At 39.8% G+C, this 19,049-nt stretch overlaps 1 protein-coding gene across 4 annotated transcripts in view; it reads right to left on the reverse strand.

The window, feature by feature from the left end:
• Positions 1-5,704: 5,704 nt before the first annotated feature.
• MAEA (macrophage erythroblast attacher, E3 ubiquitin ligase) overlaps positions 5,705-19,049 on the reverse strand; it is a 51,657-nt gene continuing 38,312 nt past the window's right edge. For all 4 annotated transcript variants that reach the window (XM_065633649.1, XM_065633648.1, XM_065633651.1 and 1 more), the window contains 5 exons: positions 17,887-17,963; positions 11,930-12,038; positions 8,178-8,311; positions 7,281-7,476; positions 5,705-6,876 (listed from right to left, as the gene is read on the reverse strand). In XM_065633649.1, the coding sequence (XP_065489721.1) occupies positions 6,781-6,876; positions 7,281-7,476; positions 8,178-8,311; positions 11,930-12,038; positions 17,887-17,963 (612 nt within the window). In that variant the 3' untranslated portion in view covers positions 5,705-6,780. The remainder of the gene's footprint in view (positions 6,877-7,280; positions 7,477-8,177; positions 8,312-11,929; positions 12,039-17,886; positions 17,964-19,049) is intronic.

Genomic DNA, 19,049 nt, shown 5'->3' on the forward strand with positions numbered 1-19,049 from the left:
TAGGTTCCAGCCCATTGGGTGTTACCCCCCCACTTAACCAGCCTTGGTTTTCCACATTAATTTGGGAATGAGGAAAATGTTTTATCCTGAGCCAGCTGGGCTGGGAAGGGCTTTCTGGTCCGTCGTGTGTCTGCTCCAGCTCGAGTGTGAGATACGGACACGAGCGAGCAGGGCTGTGCTCCAGCTGCCAGCAAAGCAGCCCCAAGCCCCTCGGCAGCCCTCGCTCCTTCATCCCGATGGCAGCACCACGGGCGGGTTGCGTTGCTGTTTCGAAATGCACCGTGCTGGCGGCTCGAAGGCCTCCACGATCCCCCTGTGTAGTGAGGGCTCGTCCAAGTCAGGCCCTCACCGACAGCTGCATGGACTCCAGTGCTAAAACAATCTCATTTATTTGTTAGTCCACTCCGCAAGGTTACCTGTTATTCTTCCCCTGTAATATTCCAGCATCCTGAAAGGCTGAGGGAGCTGAGTTTCTTTAGCTTGGAGGAGATTGAGGGGCGACCTCATTAATGTTTATAAATATGTAAAGGGTGAGTGTTATGAGAATGGAGCCAGGGTCTTCTCGGTGACAACCAATGATAGGACAAGGGGCAATGGGTACAAACTGGAACACAGGAGGTTCCACTTAAATTTGAGAAGGAACTTCTTCTCAGTGAGGGTGCCAGAGCCTGGCCCAGGCTGCCCAGGGAGGTTGTGGAGTCTCCTTCTCTAGAGACATTCCAACCCGCCTGGACGCCTTCCTGTGTAACCTCATCTGGGTGTTCCTGCTCCGGCGGGGGGATTGGGCTGGATGAGCTTTCGAGGTCCCTTCCAACCCCTGACATTCCGGGATTCTGTGATCCTCTGGGCTGAGGCTTTCGACTGTTTTTGTCCCGTCAGCACATTCCTGCTTATTGTGGAACATCAGTAATGATGACGAGCATCAGCTCCGCAGTCGATCCCCGAGGAGCCCCACCGGTTACCCTGCCCTTCATGCTGCCTTTTGTCCCATCTCCCGCAGCCAGATCCTCATGCCAGTTCTATTTCCCTTCTCCTCCAGCCATTAGCTGATGGCATCACACAAAGTACTGCACTGCAGCTGGATTTTGTTTGAGATGACTCAACAACAGCGGTCATCAGGGTGCTTTGGCGTGATTATCCTCAGTAAACATCTCCCCTTCACGCTCACACTTCTCCTTCAGGTTGATTTTTTTATTCTCCCCTCCCCTTAAAACCCAGCACCTAGAGCAGAATCTCTCCATCCATGTAAAACCATCCCCCGGCTGGATCCTAGAACAGCTTCTTTCCATTAGGTCTGAACAAATAACAATTCCAGGACAGCGATCACTTGGTTTCCATAACTTGCACATGCTTTTTTTCACTTCCACGTTGCCAAGTTATTTCAGTTTTTCTCGGTGTATCTCCCTCTCCACCCCACCCGATATTGAACACGGTCATCTTTACCAGGAGCGAGAAGCGAGCTGCTGGGTGTAGTTCCATCATCAAGTCTGGATTCCTACCACACAGTTGTTTCATGTTAATTTTTTCCTCCTACTTGCACCTTTAAAAACTTCTGCAGTTATTTTAATCTCTTTGAAAGGAAGCTGGCTGATCGCAGTTCTTAACTCTACCCTGGCACTTGTTCTCATTTTTAATAAGTCAAAACAAAACGCTTTTCTTGTTCAGCAGCCTCCTCTATTTCTTCTTGTTCTGCTATTTCTTCTGTTCTTGTAGTGCTAATTACCCTACAACTGATTTCCCCTGGCTTAAAATACACATCTCTGATAGTTTTAACGTGGTCAAATAGCAGGATTTTATGGTGGAGTCTGAAATATCTTATTCAAAACTGTGAGCTCCTCAGTGAAATTAACTTGGTGCTAGCTAGCGATGGTAAGGACTAATGTTATTTTTTTAATTAAGAACTTCATTTAACAGAGTCTTAGAACTTCAGTTCAGACTGAAATCAGGACTACATCTCTTAAGATGAGGGGTTTTTTTTCAATGACTTAGCTCAGAAACATGTTTAACATCTTACAAAAGAGCTATAACGTAGAACTCCCTTGTGTTGGCTCTGTACCTGCCACACCAAAAAACCCCTTCACGTCCAACAGTATCTGCTCTACAGCTCCCTGCTCCCTCTTGCTGGCCATGGCTGCAAGTTTTCCTCTCCTGACCGTGTGCCAGACTTTATTCTACTTACAGAACCTACCTGGCTATAAGAAGATACGTAAGTAAAGAGATAAGTACAGAGTCTGCTATCTGCTTCTGCCCATCCTAGATCTCTTCCTAAAACCAAGAGAAAATTGAATTGCTGAAAACGTCAAGAAAACTTAATTAACAGGGTCAAGTCTTTAAAATAAATAATAATTTTTAAAGTGCTGCCTTTCAGGATGACTGGGAATTACACGTTGCAGAACCAACTAGACACTGGATCTTCAGAAAAGCACCACGGCAAGGAGATCCTGTTCGCTATCCAACCTGCAGATTCCCCTCGTCATCAAATAGAAACAAATAGTTACTGCAGCATTCAGAAGAAACGACTTGCAGTTGATCTGTTCAAGGATCAGATAAGGATCAGATTTGATCAACTGGCCTGGGGTTTACTCGGTGTGCTAACTCAGACACTGGGACAGCACATTGTCACTAAACCCTGGTTGCTTTTAAAGATGCAGATGAATCAAATGCCAGAAAGTCATGCCACAGAAAAATCACTGCTCGGAGCCAGGTAAACCCCAAAAATTTGCCCTCAGGGTGGAGTATGCTGGAGAATACAACCAAGGAGTGCAAGACTAAACCAGGGAAGCCCAAAAGGGCCATTTGCCTGCAGCTGGGACAGGGTCAATCGTGTTGCAAACCGCAGGACGCAGCAGGAAGAAACAACACACAGAGCAGAATCTGATACCTCATTACAGAATGTGGAAAAACAGGACGGGAGAGATTTAAATACTGGTTTTGTTACACCAAATGACCTCTATATTGTGCTACAGGACACTCGGTGCACAAGATCACAGTGTAGTCACGGGTCCCAAAGCAGGCCCTGATAAAGCGCTTGGTGTGTCTCCCAACACGCTCTGCTCAGGGCATCCGAAGCACGAAAATAGAAAGCTAAAGTATGAGCTTTTTTTCCCAAAAAGTGGTCTACTGAGCATGTTCGAAGGCTTCCTTTTGGCAGGTTACCAGCTGTACATGATTTTCTAATTCTTCTTCTCTCAAATAATAATTTTTTCCAAGAAGTGATCTTATTAATGAGTAGGAAAGGACACGCTTATAATATTAAAAAAAAAACCAACACAGACCACACCAGCCCATCGGTCTTTAAAGCTTCCTGCAGAATATTTTGCCTGAACACGGTGTCAGCTTCACTACTTCCTACCTAAAAAGTGTTGCGATCTCAGCATCCGGAACCCTTCTCAGCCTGGTAGATAATGGGATACTTCAAACTGAAAGGTTTTAAAGAAACCCATGGCATCGTGAACACCAACACCACCAACAGGTACAAATAGTCTCTCTTCACGATTTAGACCAGGGGTTTGGACCACAAAGCAACAAACAGAACGGTTAAGGCAATTCGCAAACTTTGTGTAATTGTGGAAATCGGAGAAACCTGTCCTGACCACAGCTGGGACAAACTGTTGCCTTCCAACAGGAACACCATGACCAAAATCCAGAGCCTACAGTCTCATTTTGTTAAGTTGCTTGGCAAGACTGAAAAAAATTGTGTTGTTCACTTAAGAGCTCAATGAGATCTTGAGAGGAGATAAGTGTTCACTTTACTCATCAGCCTCTTCCATTTCAAAGGATGTCCTTCATTGTACCGGCAGAAACTTGTGCCCTTAAAGAAATAAATGGATTGTCTTCTGTCTCCCACCTCAGCATCCTGCTGGGCATTTAGATGAGGCAGGTTATCCATAAAAAAAGAGTTGGCATCTCATCTCAAGTAGCTAATGATTGATATGAAACACAGGCATCGCTGGTTGCACGCCAAGTTGTACAATTTGCAGAAAAGATTTGTTTTCTATATAGCAGGTTATGGCCATATTTGTTGGGAGCTTCCACATCTGGTTCCAGTCAGGTTGTATAACTGATTCCCCATCCTATATTTTTTACAATTCTATTGCAAGATATTGCTAGAATGAGACAGGTTTAACAAGACCGTTACCCAAATTTCCAAGAGTTGAGGAAAGCCTCTAACCCTGCCCCGCTTCCACCACGGTTACACAAACCACACTTCCGAAGTCCTCGGCACACTCGCAGGCAGGAATCAACCCAGCGAGAGAACAGTTATTAAAACAACACTTACAGGCAATACGTTCGTATTTACTGAGAGTCACCTACTGCTCTGGGTCTGGTGTCTGAAGCCACCCATGATACAAGCTATGAACTGACATATCTTGGATTCCGAGCTCAAGGCTGCAGAAAGAAGTCAGGGAATACAAACCAAAAGGCTTTTAGAGCCGTGCCTGAGCAAGCCTAGGAACGAACGCCAGCCTAGAGGTCCATGTACTGGAGTCACCCAGGAAACTACAACTGCCCACATCAAACAGGTCTCCCTGTGGTTGAAACAGGTCGTTTGAGTGCAGATTTCTCAGTCGTGGCTGCAAAAAGCTGAAGCTCCCCATGGTTGCTTCTGGAACACCTTCTTTGTAACACACCATGAGGGACTCGGACCTCCCGGTGGCCCTGGCCCTCCTGCTGCAGGACAGCTGCTCTCCTCCTGTCCCAAACGAAACATTTTGGGAGTGTGGATTTCTCCACCACTCTGCTTCAGCCACCAAAAGCAAAAAAAGGACGAAATCTCAGGAAACCACAGCTCTGACTAGTACTTAGAGAAGCAAAAGCAGCAATTTCTATGCCCTACAATCGTTAAGCAGTTACCACACATTTCCTCAGGGCTGGTAAGAAGTCTACACTTTCCTCCACGCTTTGGCTTTTTACGCCCTTCTGCTCTGATGCTGTGAACAGTCTGCCAAAGCAAAACAGCCGCTGTTCCACTTGGGTTTCAGCAACACTGCTCCCCAGGGTGATGTCCTCTCCCCTTCTGAGTTGATGAGGCTTCAACTCTCGCCCCATGAGGAAGGAAGAGACCAGTTACTGCTTAACCAACAGCCAATTACTCCAGTTACAGAGGCAAGTTCTCTCATTAACTCTCTACACCTGCTCTTGGCACATTGCTCTTGTGCTAAGGAATCTTAAAATCCAGGACACCAGAAAAACGCTGAGGGAAATGGGCTGTTCCAGCAGTGAGTGCATTTTTTTTTTTTTAAACAGAAAGTTTCTAGGACATCAGGCAATCTTCCAGGAAGCAACAGAAAAAAAATTGACAGGAACATAGATTTGGACTGTAGTGTTTGTATATGAAAAGTTGAAACCAAAACCAGTTATTTGACTGAGATGCTCTGATTTTGGAGCCTGAATAACAACATTTATGGTTTTGATGAAGTGGTGTGTGTGTCTTGGGGTTTTCTTGTCAGCTGTGGGGTTTTTTTGTTTATTTGGTTTGTGTGTGTGTTGGTGCTTTTTTTTGCTTGTTTGTTTTTTCTTTTTTTAATCTTGCAGAACACCAAAAAACAGCACTTGGAAGTTGCACTCCTTTTAAGAGAGATCCTGAGAAGAGTTAATGCTTTTTACACTTAAATACAAAGCAGCTTTCTAATTTTATATAATCAAGAAATGGAAAACAATTTTTATTAACATGTTTTACATTTACAATCTTTTATTAGCTAATCAACATCAACATGCAAAAATAAGCGCTAAATACAAACCTCTACAATATGGTTTTGTTTAAACTACGATGGTTTAATTCTTTTGAAAAGTCATAAGGATGTGTTGTGTAGTTGTTAAAATTGAACTATTAGTTTCAGTAATGAATACTATTTAGACCCTAAAATTATGTAATCATCCTGCAAGGCATCTTCAGAAACTTCGCCCAACACTTAAGAATACCAGCTCATTTTCATGTGAGTACATTCTCAAAGCAAGAAATAAGGCAGTAGCACTAATGATTTCATATTGAACCCTATGCACATAACTAATAACTTTAGAAGGACTTTAACACTATGGTAGACTGGAAAAAGAACATTTAAACAAGCATCGGATTTTGCCTGAAATGTTCTCGGTTCCTCTTGATACTTATGCAACCTCCTTAAAATATTTGGGTTTGGAAAAAGACTTCATACTCCTTCAAACCAGTCCCTAGTTGATCCTCCAGAGAAGCCAGTCTCGTGTCCAAGACATCAATATCTTCCCATGGAAATAAGTTACGCAATTCACGTTCCAGATTACTTCCCAAGAGGATCATAAAGAAGGCAAAGAGGAGCTTAAAGGAGAACATATTGGTAGTACTGAAATCTTTGATAACAAAAGGGTCTTGGACAATTGTGAAAAAGAGGGAAGAAAAATGGATTTAATTTCAAATCAGTTGTAACTTTTCCCCCAGTGCAAGTATCCATCTTTAAAGAATGTTATCCTTTAGAAGATGAAAGTACTTTTGAGAAGAGTCCAATTTTTGACCTTATGTTACAAAACCTTAACAATCAAAATTTGTTTTTGTTTTTATTCAAGTACAAACTTAAGTCATAATTCCTTTTTTTTTTCTTTTTTTTTTTTCTCCTCTTTTAAAGAGTGTTTATTGTTGCTCATTGATCTTTGGTCGCAAGAAACAATAATGCCACCGACAGGTCTGATCCCCAGGGTGGCAGGTTTTGCTTCTTTGCCACACATTAAGGCCCCCCCCTTTTCCAGGGTATGCCAATATACACTGTGTCAAAATTCCAGCGGCACTTCATCGTGTGTTTTATGGACCTACATGATGTAGACTTTCTCAGCTTGTGAGAAGTTGAAGACTTCTTTGGTTCTTGGGCAAATTACTTTGTCATCTTGACGAATAGAAAGCAGAGACTGGAAAAGAGTGAAATCAAAAGGTGATAGTCACAGTAATAACTTCAAGCATTATTTAACTGTTTAGCAAATAAACTTTTTTTAATTAAAAAAATGATGTTATAATCTGAGGTCAAAATATCTTTGCCCACTAAAGCTACTTATTATCGCTCTCCCAAAGAAAAGGTTTTGAATGCCATTTGATTTCATGTTATAAATTCATCTATTCAGATATTAGCTTCTTTAAAGCCCAATTTAATCACATAAGTATATAGTGCTTTAAAAATTACTGCAAGAAGTTACTTTTCTTCTGTTAACATAGCAGATACTTCTAGCCTTCTGAGTTTATAAAGTTCTTATTTTAATATAGAAAGTTATTATAACCATTGATATTTTAGACTTAAACCATTGATTTCAACACTTACATTGTATCCGTAGACATATCCATTTGGTAACATCATAGGAGGATTATTTTCATTCATTACATCCCCCGAAATCTTGCAGACTAGTCGGGAGTTGGCACAATGTGCCATAGGCAGAGGCTGAGCCAGCTTGTTCAGGGATTTGCTACACACAGGGCAGTCTGGGTTTTTTGAGCTCCCATCCTCTTTATAACACTGTCTGTTGAACAGCGAGTTAAGGAACAACCCCCACAGAAAGCGACAATAATTAGTTAATGACGTACCTTGGAAAAAAAAAAATACAGTAAACTGTGCAAATACAGCCTAGGTTTTAGAATGTACAGGATAATTAATTCACCTTTAATGTGCATATAAAAAAAAATGAAGTGCTTGCTTTGTTTCGAGGAACGAGAGTGAGCAACAAGCGTCTGGCACCCTCTGCAGGTGACGTTTCTAATGTAGAGCACCCCAGGAGCACCAGGCCTCTCTAATACACTGTAGTGTACAGCAAATCAAACTGAGTTTCAAAAGATGCAGGATATATTTGACTGTTCACATAAAGACAGACACAATCAGTTTGTGTGTAAGTGCTTTAAAAAATAATCATTCTGACCCAGCTCATTAACTTCTGTAGATGTATTCATCAACTTAAGACACATGGCAAGATACTCTAGTATGCAAACACAAAGTAGATTTCACCTTAACGTTTTCGTTTGGATTTTTTTTTAAAAACCATAAAGCTGTTTATTATACTCTCCCCTTAATTTAACAGAGAGACCAATTCATACACCATTTAATCAACTCATGAGCAAAAATATTCACGTCACATTCTCTCTTTGAGCACTCTGAAAAACATCCATAGAACAAAAAACCCGCAAAGCTTTTTTTGCATTTGACAGTAGTATCTGCATTAAAGGATACGGTGTTTTTATAGCTGAAAGGCCTGCCTGGAGTGTTATAGTAAAAACAGAATTGTTTCCCAGCTGATGTAGTCTGTAGTTATCGTATCTAAACTGTTGGATCAGCATTCTCCATCGAGCAGGGTCCAAGAGATCCTGTTAAAAAACAACACAAGTTGTTTTCTATCTAATTGTCCCCAGGGGAAAAAGCCTGGGAGTGGTAAATCGTGCAAAATGCACCAGACTGAATCCAGCACAAAATAAAAGTACATATGCTATCGCACAGTATGTACTTGTTTATAAAGTACCTTATAGTACTACTTTACTAGAAATTCAATTTAAATCAAGTATTACTTAAAATAGCTGGCATAACAATATTCAATCTCCCTCTGTCATCTACCAAATGTTCTAATTAAGGTATGTATAGCCTGGTAAGGGTATTTCTTGTATTTAGTTTTTCAGAATGCTGGCCTACTTAGGAAGCAATGTTAGTATTGTGGAATTTTTGCTCTCTGAACCATTAACATCCATAAGTCAGAAGCATTTTTAACCTCTAGTCAGGATAATTCTGCTGATACTTCTTTGCAATACACCATGTTTACAGAATTTTGTAAAGAGGTTTTAATTTGAGGAGCTGGCACAACCCCAGGTTAGAGAAAGCTTAGCTATGTATTTAAGGACAAAATAATATATATTGTAATACTTTGGGTTACCTAAAAAACAGAGAACAGGAGTTAGAAGTAGGGATGTTTTTTTTCATGGAAGCAAGAACTAAACCCACAGGTCAAGGATATATTGAACCCTGAAAGTAATGCTGTGAAAGAGTCATGCAAGAAGTGAAGACCTTTGGAAAATATATTTGTTATATTATATATAAGGCAAAGACCCAATCCTTTCTTCTGCTAGCATCCCTTTTCTCCTTTGTGTCCATAACCTGTACTTTGGTGACAAGAAGTGACAGCACTTATTTATCTTAGAAATAAGTTCATATCATCAACTGTGCATGCTACTCTTTGAGGCAACTAGGAGCAACAATACTATTTTAGCATATTGTTTAATTTATAAAACAGGCTTTTAAAGAAAATCCAAGACTTAGTGACGGCCAATATGCTGAGCGGCAGGATCAAATTCCAAACATGTGATACCAAAATTACTAGGCAGTGATTTTACCATGATGTAGAGACTTGTCTTTACGCTTTGCTCTGTACCACCCTGGCCCATTCTGCCTCTCCTCAGTTCCCCGTTAATTTGGGACACTGCAGAAGGACGGACTCCAGCATTCCCTTTTGTTGTAGCCTGTACTCTGGAATTCCCTCACCCCAAGATGATCAGACTGGCCAGAGAACTTTTATCCAAATGATTTCATGGTACCATAGTACATTTTCTTAGTTTTATGAATAAATTTTTCATCATTACCCTAAAATTATACATTAACAGAACTGTGTTTCAGATAAACTTGGGAAATACCTTGCAGGACTACAAGAAGCCAACACGTAAAGAAGCGCTGAACTGGATTTTGACAGCAGTTGTCTGAGTAAGTGCAGAAATATTTCCCTATCCTTTCTTTCTCCCTAAAACCCAACTACTTGAACAGTGGGTAGGAATGGTTTATGTACAACTAGTAAATCTTCACTGAGATTATGAAGTTGCCTTTTTCCATGAATACAGACAAAACAACTGTTGAATTGGAGGCAGGATCAGAGTTTTAACAGCTCCCATTAAACTGGGAACATCTTTGGATGAGGGAGGGCAGAGATACGGCTCACAAAAACCAGACCTGGTACTTTTTCTGAGAAACATTTCGAAAGTGGAATTACACAGAAACTGGAACAGGGTGCAAGTGTAAGTGACGGACTTCACGAGATTCAAAAAAGCCACCAGGAATATTAAGACAAGAGAGAAAAAGGAAAAAGTCTTGCACCAGAAACAGTTGGATCACATGAGGAAGAGGCAGAAAGATTCAGAGGCAAATCCACAGGAAAGGAAAGAATCCTGGGCATAACCAATATTTGTCTGACTTCTAAATGCTCCAAACCAACACGGAGACCTTTGGCAGAAGATCTATACAGATGAGGGCAAAAGTAAATACATACATCTCTTGCTTTAACTAAAGCAAAAAGCACCGTTTCTGCCACCAGACTGCACATCTGCTTGCACCATCACCTGCCCCATCTAAGACCAGAATGTTCCTGGAGATCCAGGATGAAGCTTTCGTTCTGACCTTAAGACAATTCTTGAGAAGAGGTAACAGACAGAGCCCAAACCAGATCCCTAACAAAGAGATAAAGTCCTGCCAATGTTTCAGAAAAGCCTGTGATTAAGGGCCTAGGTGATGCGAAACAAAAGCAGCAGCTTACTACATGTCCCATTGGAATAATTTCAGCCACAGCTAAACAAGCTCAGTCAAAAGATATCAAAAGAAAACAGCTTGTTTTGCCACATTAATCAGGTTTTCCTTGAAGCCCTAAAAGATAGGACAATGAGCTGGAGACAGTTTTATTCATTGGTTATAGAAGATGCTTCTTCCCTTGGATTAATAAAAATTAATTGATTAGAGATATTATGATCTGACAAACTTTCTCACAGGTTTAAAAGTAATTTTACTTAAAGCCATTTATGCACAACAAGTCAACAATTTAAAGGTATCTCCAAACAAGCAAGCACCCTATGATTCTGTTTATTTAGGTAATTATTAGAAGATCCAAAACATAACTTCCATAAACTAGGATGTTTTAAGTCAGATCTATAAAAAGTAGTAGGATACTTGTTCCAATTGTATGGTTGTACATGAAACAGTACTAGCTTTTCTCTGCCCAAACTAGCCCTTAAAACAAAACACAGGACTTTTATTTCTGCCCGTTTCTTTCTAACTACTAAACCAATGATAAGCTCTATCTTACACCCAGTCTCGTAACACATTTACTATTTATGCTTGTAATTCACATCAAATGTGGAATCCAAAACACCAGGATCCTTCCAGGATTCCAGGATTAGCAAAGAAATTCACATTAATTCTGTGGGTTGTTGGTTTGGGTTTTTTTGTTTGTTTTGTTAAACCATGGATTTCATCATCAATTGTTTAAAAACCACGTTTATACTGGCATTGCCACATATTGGCTTGGCATTTCACAGGATTTTTGCCTTACCAGCTCAACTCTTGTCTACCTTCTGCCTGCAATGCCAAGTTAAAAAAAAAAAAGTGAATTAGCACATGACCACAGAACAAACTCAAAATCTGTAGAACGAGTAACTACCTACGAATTTTGCTTGAGTCAAACTTAGATGTAGATATTGCCTCCTTTCTTCGTGCAAACCACCGCAAGAGCAGTAATTTGAGAAGTAGAATTAAGGACTGGTACTAGTGTATTAAGGCCATGGCCTTATGTGTTGAACATATGTATGTATGTTGAACACGACTATTTAATTGCTTTTTTTTTTTCCTATTTCCTCATCTTCTGTCTCTTGCTGTTTATCTGTACATCATGCTGCCAGTCCCACAGGGCTTTAGTGCTGGGTTTGTGGTAAGCCTGGCTCAGTGTGAATCTGTCTGTTACTATTAAGATCCAACTGCAACAATACAAATAATACCTGGATTAATGTAAAGGGAAGGACTGGTTATTAAAATTAAGGACTATTATAAAGGTGGATTTTAGAAAGTAAAATTAGAAAAGCATTTGATCTTCAGATTATCAAGTCATTTTCCTGTAAGGACAAAGAACTGTAACATGTATTTTATTATTCTGCTGTACCACTGAATTTCAAACATAACATTACCTTATAGGGGGAGATGTGAGTATCTGAAGGAAAGGCCAACATTCCCATTACTTGTCGAACCTCATCCAGCTGGCTTCCCTCAGCCTGACTGAAATGCTTTCTTGCATGTCTGAAATACAGAGTTTGTACCGTTATTAGATAGCCTTGTTCCTAAATCAAGTAAATTTACATAATTATGTAAGATTTCTGAGAAAACCTCTAGATTCTGCTCCCAACACATGAACTCCAAAAGGCGATGCATCTACAGGGCTTGAAAAAGTACAGCCTGCTAAGCGTGAGTATAAGAATGACTTCAAGAATTAACAGTTTTGTACTGTGATTTCTCAGAAACCAGAGCATCTTACTGTAGCATGAAGTCTTACCTCACCTACATCTAGAATGACAGATGCATGATTATTAGAAGAAATGTCCCTGCTTATGCAAACTCAATGTATCACACTTACTCCTTTGGTATACACTTGCAAGTGAGATAAAAGCAGTCTGACGATCAGCTATTCCAAACCATTAAACATCAAGAGTGTTCAAATATCTATCTTGTTTATACTGAATTTTGACAGAATGTTTACTTTTGCATAAGTGATTTTTTTTTTTTTGGTATAGCCAAGAGGGCAATATCACTATCTGTGTAGACTACAAGAAATCAGAGGGTAATGTAGCAGAAAACACTTTGTTAAGCATTAAGAGCAAATTTTTTGGCCAGGGAAATAAAAATTAAGTAGAACTTAAGTAAAGTTTTGTACTGTAATGCATACTGATTATGTGAGATACACAAGGCTGAAAATGTATCAGATTACAAGGATATTCAGGAACTTCAAAACCCTGTATGAAAGCCTCCTCTATCTAGTCTTCCCAAGTTCAATTTTCAAGTTGGAGTTTGTGTGTGCAGGAAAACCCTCCAGGTTTTAAACGGGATGATTAGTTCAGCATTTCTGCTAAAAGCTCCTGTTTTCAGTGGTGCACATGTGCTGCATAGCAGACTGGGCACAGAATCAGAACTGCACAGAATTTCTGGCATTGCATAAGCGTAGAAAAGTCTTCCCTTTACTGTATCTTCTCCACAGTTTGTATTTTGGGCAAGATATCAAGTGATTCTATGATTCTAATCACTGAAGTACTCTAGTGTTTGCTCCTTTTAACTTTCAGAGAGGCTTGTTAAAATCATGGGCTGGATTAAAAAAAAAAATATATATAAATATTGCTTTCTTCCAATTCTGTGTTCCACAAGCTACACTTAGGTCCCCAACACCATGAGAACAGTCTCTTGTGCAGTGTTTCAGTGCTCCCGCTTCCTCTCCCACCCTCAGCAGGAAGCAATGGAAGTTGTGTAGGACAGGCTGTTTCCACCCAACTTCCTATTTTGGGTGAGCAATTCAGGAACGTAAATATTGTTCCCCAGGTGATGACTATTATGAGAGCAGAAGTACAAAAGCCATGGCCTGAGAGAAGAGACAAGGCAGCCTGGATGTACTGGAAGAAAGTTAAAATACGTATTAGGCCAGAGCTGCAGATGAAAGCGACAGCTATTAATATAAGAAATCTTAGGCAAAGCAAAATATTCAGACCTACCAGTTAAGCTAAATGACTGTGTGCACGCATGAGGGAGAAGAGAGAAAAAATAAAATAACTGATCACTGTGCATTTGTGTCCTACGATGTTAAAACAGAAGTGGTACTTCAGTTTTGTACTGGCCCTGTTAGTATTGTGGTGATACTCCCCATGAGACCTTGAGAATTTGCTCTTCCAGAGAACATTTCAACTATACATCCCCCTTACTTATAGGAAGACCCTGAGCTGCAACAGGCAAATACTGGCCACACATACTGTACACGTTCAAGAGCAGCTAAAATTATAAGAACACTTTGTTTTATATATGCATGATATATAATCACTACGTGTGTGCCAGCCATCCAAAGGAGGAGTGCTCAGCAACCCCACGCTTCCACCATTTCCAAAGCGCTGAACACGCTGGGATGTGGTGCCCATTGCAGGTTCGGCCAGAAGGAATTAGGTTTTCTAACGTGACCTTCTGTTAGTTTTCACCTCTGGGTTTCCCTTCCACCTGTGCCCCTTAAGAAACCAAGGAAGTTTCCCCACAAAGCCGGCCCCGCCAGTGTCTGAGCTGCAGCCTTGGAGTGCCAGCACACAGAAATTAAAACGAAGCAAGACATCCTTTAAAAGGGAAGCAAGTTTGTTAATTCGTAGCACTCTGAAGTCTTTTTCAGACTGGGAAGCCAGAAACAGTACTATGTGAGTATTCATGAATGCACAACACTTCAATAACACCTGACTTGCTCTCATGCCATTATTCACCTTTTGCCTTTTCACTCGGTTATTTCCATCTCTTTATGCAAGTGTTAGGTTCTTGGAGGTATTTATTAACTTTATAATGCTTATTCACAATGTTTTTACCACCATTAGCCCACCCTAGTCAGTGTAGCTAGAGCAAGGGGCTAAATTTATTTAACACATTATTCCTCTAAATCATGACCACCAGACCATCACTGAAACCACTAACTAAATTCTCATAACAGATCAAAGTAATAGGTAGAAAAATATTGGTTTTCAAATCTCAGAGTGATTCTGTAAACTCCGTGGGGACAAAGTCCATCCCCTTTTGTTTGAATAGTGTTCCTATAGCACAAGCAGCTACAGCAGACATGTTGTACTTGACAAATCCAAGAATGAAAGGGTATTTATGAAGACTTCAAGATTTACAGTTTACTGTCTATTAAGAGCACATCAAGGCGAAATTAGTGAGAGCGCTCAAAATGTGAAATTAGTGTCATCAGTTACTGTTACATCCATTGTTACTGTAATAGATACGAGCTTTACAAAAAAGCTAAAGAGACTGTGGGATACCGGGCAAAACACTTTGTGATGTACTTAAGCTTAAGAGAATTAAGCTTTGTATTCAAGAAATAGTTTTTGTACATTCTTGAAACTTGTACTTTCGAGACTACTCTGATAAGCTGCCTTAGAGGAAGGTCCGTTTGCACTCATATTCTAAAAAGCTATGGAAATTCAGACACATTTAATAAGATGTATAATTTTAAAGCTCACATCAATTTTAACCTACAAGCAACACGTCACTTTAGAGGTTCTCAGCAGGCAGTACGCAAACCTTTCAAACTTATTTAAACACCAGCTGCGTTTCAACAAAATGTCAGTTCTCCGAGTTCCACTGGTACAGGAAGCTACTTGGTAAACAGCCGCTTTCTTTGCTTTTTAATGGATGCCTGACCTATTTATTGCACCACGGACTCAATACTGAAAGAATCCTGCTGCAGGCACTTAACAGGAGCACGCTAATAAAAATACAAGTTGCAATAGTTTGCTAGAAACAATGAGGTTTATGCTACACCTTCCCAAAATATATTCCTTTATTCATTATGTATTTATTTTGAAACAAAGTAGAATGAAATGGTAAAAACATTTTAAAGCCAGATTATTTAAGGAAAGCATTGAGATGTTGAACTCTGAATGTACAAAATTATCAAAACTCACTCTGTTAAAAAGAAGCGAATTGAGATATAGAAGGACTTCTATAGCTCCTTTTCATCTTACAAGAAGTTAGGAAGTTAAAACAGCATTGTTATGACTGGCGAGTTATAATTGCTGAGTATAAAATGTGTGTCAGCCCTGAATTTCAATAGGTATATGGAATACACACACTTCACCTCTAGCCTGCAATATGGATGCCTATTAATATTATTTTATATATTATATATCCATGTAGATACAAGCTGTGAGCTTTAAACCTCAGAGGCTATGATACTACGAGTCATTCCACACCAAGAGTGCTGGGTCCCCTTGAGGGTTGACAACTTGCAAATTTTACCAGTTCTAATGCCGAAAAAGGATCAGAGGGAAACAAACATCCAGTAACAACAATAAGATACAGAATGCCCTTATCTACTTTGTCCAAGTTGTCAGCCTGTCTCCTTATTCAGCTCTATGCCTGCCCTGTGGTTTCCAAGCTACATAAGGAAGGTGCAGCTCAAAGAAAATAGTTCTCAGAGCAAGGACTACTCATTGTTAAGATGCATGACTGCACATTTGGCAAAGAAGCAAAGTTAGAATAAAGCTAAAAGCACAAAGGCACAGTATTTGTTGGATATAAAGAGCACCATGGGCTTCAGAAGACAGGCAACGTCGTTGAGTGTCTTTCATCCTTTTCATAAGCTCCTGACAATTCCTTAGGATCTGAGAACTCCATCAAAGGGTAAGTGCACATATATAAATGCTAGCATGTAGGTGAGTGGTTTGTTTTTGGTTTGTTTTTAATAATTAACATTAAAATTAGCTGGAGTTTATCACATTGCAAATTCACATTGGCTGGGACCAAACCAAGGATTTAGGCACAAGCAGAGCCAACTGAATGATATGACTTAGCTCAAAGCAAGCAACACTTTTGAATGAAATTAGAACTAACAACTGGAAATAACCCTAAAACTTAAGGTGAGTAATTCTGGGGGTGGTGTTAGTATTAGAGTGGCCTCTTCACATAGTTGTGTTATCTTTTCCTTTATTCTTGTTTTTAAACAACTAGCTCTTTTTCACCCATTCTATTCAAGAAAAGTTACGTGGTTTGCTCTGCAGAAGATTTTCTACATCTAAAACTTGGGAAAGCAATAAAACACTTTCAGTCTGTGCTTACGTTATAATACTTTGTATGTTTTCTATAGCTCTGTGCTCCTCTGACCAAAAAGCAGCCTTGCCATAAAACAAGCCTCCTGCTGCTTCCGATTTCTGGAGTACCTAGTATGGTTTTAAAGGCAATAAGACTTGCAGCTTCCTGAACATAAAACTTAACAGAAATGTTAAGTGGCAATCGTGTTATCAGCAGAATGTATAAGCAAAGCTTCAAGTCTGGCCATAAAATTTGTAATCTCTCCCTACGTTTAAATATTCTTACAAAAGAACCTGCTGTGAGTTCCTCTCTCCCTTGTCCATGTGGGAGCTCCAGTAGCTCTGCAACCTGCATCACACCCTGTGGTGCTGGCAAGATTGCTGCTTATCACAATTATCAACACGTTTTACAGTCCCAGTATCAAAATTTCACTCATTTTAGCAGAACTGGTTTCCTGTATTATCTGGGAACACTATTCCAACACTGGAAATCAGGACTACTAACAACAGCATAAACTGCTTCAGGCACTGATATTCTTAATACAAGTATCACCAGAAAGACTATCCTTTGGTTGAGGCCAGGCAATGACCAAGTCTGACTCCAGTTATCGGTTCACACCGCTTTGGGCAGTTTTACCTTCTCCTCAAAGCAGTCCCAACAGGACCAGTTCAAAAGAGGTGAAACTGGATATTGGGTTGGTTTCTTCACTTGGGGCCAGGGAAAGGGAGCAGGGCTAACATAGTATAGCTTGTTATTCTCACATACATGACAATACAGAATGCCAAATTATCCAGCGAGTACAAAAGATGAACCTGGCCTAAAGCATAACTTGTAGAAAAAACTTTAATGAAGACAAGACAGTAGAACAGAAGAGATTCAGCCAAAACTGAAATGTTAAGCTTTATATGGGCGTTTCATTAACCTTTCAGTGTTTCCTGTGGTTAAAACTGCAGTGAGTTCCTATGAGAAGCTACTGTAGCTCTTGAAAATTAGTTAAGTGTAAATATGCTCATTACATCGTGTGCCACCAGAAAACACAATTGTTTTATAAAACAGATTAGTTTTCTAAGCCTTGATTTTGAAAAGTAAGAAGCTGCAGAGTTTCAGCAACAACACGAAATAATAATAAAGGGTACATCTGTGGAATGACAACTTGCTTTCAAAAAATAATTCAACCCCAGTTTAATTCCAAAGACTGGTCACAACAATAACAAGATCCTTTACAACAGTGGGGCATCTGGGTGTGGCAATAATAGCCACACGTTTTTAATTAAGCATAATAGCATCTCGTTAAGAAAATTGTTTGGTAAGCATCCTAATTTCATACCTCACAGCATCCAGTCTCTTGTTCTGTCGAATGAGTTCAATGAACTCCTGAATCCTTAGGCTGAACTCCAGACAGCTCTGAGATTAAAGACAAGACAGGGTCTTAGATGGTGCCAAAACTGCACTGCACAGTATGTTAATCACTACATGGGCACAACAAAAAAGAAAGTGTTAATAACATGCAACCTCGTTTGCTTGCTTTTAGGCATTCATGCAACAGAAGTTGTAATGCTGACTTTACGGACAAGACACCAGCACAGAATTCCCTAAAAGCAAACAAAACCTCCTCCTCTTGCTTCCTTCAAAACTTCAGTATTGAGCACAGAGGAACTTATTCCTAATGACTGAAAACATTGTTACCTGAGATGCAAGTGAGAGTAAGAGGTGGTTTCTTTGTACTTCCTTAACAATTTAAAGCAGTAGATTCAAAAGAAGTTTGGGGCTATGTGATAATTTAGACATGATAGGTCTACCCAGAAGACTGCAAGGAAGAAACACGTCTATTTTGAAAGTCCCCCATATTAACAAAAAAGAGCATAGAGTTTAAATTGCTGCAATCCCCTCCCTCCCTTTCTTCAAACTTCTATCCCGCTCTTCTTGTCAAACATCCAAAAAGCCATGCTGGAAAAAAGTCTCAAACAAGAAAACCAAGTGGCATTTACCTGTTTTTTGTAAAAGGTAAAATTTGAAGCCTAATGAAGTTGACAGTGTCCCTTTAAATCAAATTCCATCACCAGTTCACAAAAATCTACAAAAAACCCCCTTTGAATATGTCGAATTAAAAAGAAAAAGATTCTCCCCTCGCAAAAGAACAAGTCGCTATGCTTCTTTATAGGGACACAGTCAACTATTTTATTACCTTAAGAAAACAAAGAGAACCCCAAGTCCTCTGAATTTTGAAAAGAAATGTATTTCTTGAGTTATCCTGCTCCATTAGGCTTTTTCTTTCTTCCCTCATGATTCTAGAGAACAGTTGTCTTTTGTTTATTGTCCATCAGCTCAGTAATATCAAAATTCCTTAGTGACTTCAGTAGGAATTTGAGCAACTCCAAATTTGTATCAGTTAACCGCCTGGGGTGACTAATGCACACATTGCAACAATTGCTTATTTTAAGATTTGAAATATAAGCCATTTGAACACAAAAATTATGCATTCTGTCATAT

This window comes from Caloenas nicobarica, chromosome 4 (assembly GCF_036013445.1).
Source record: "Caloenas nicobarica isolate bCalNic1 chromosome 4, bCalNic1.hap1, whole genome shotgun sequence".
Taxonomy (NCBI): domain Eukaryota; kingdom Metazoa; phylum Chordata; class Aves; order Columbiformes; family Columbidae; genus Caloenas; species Caloenas nicobarica.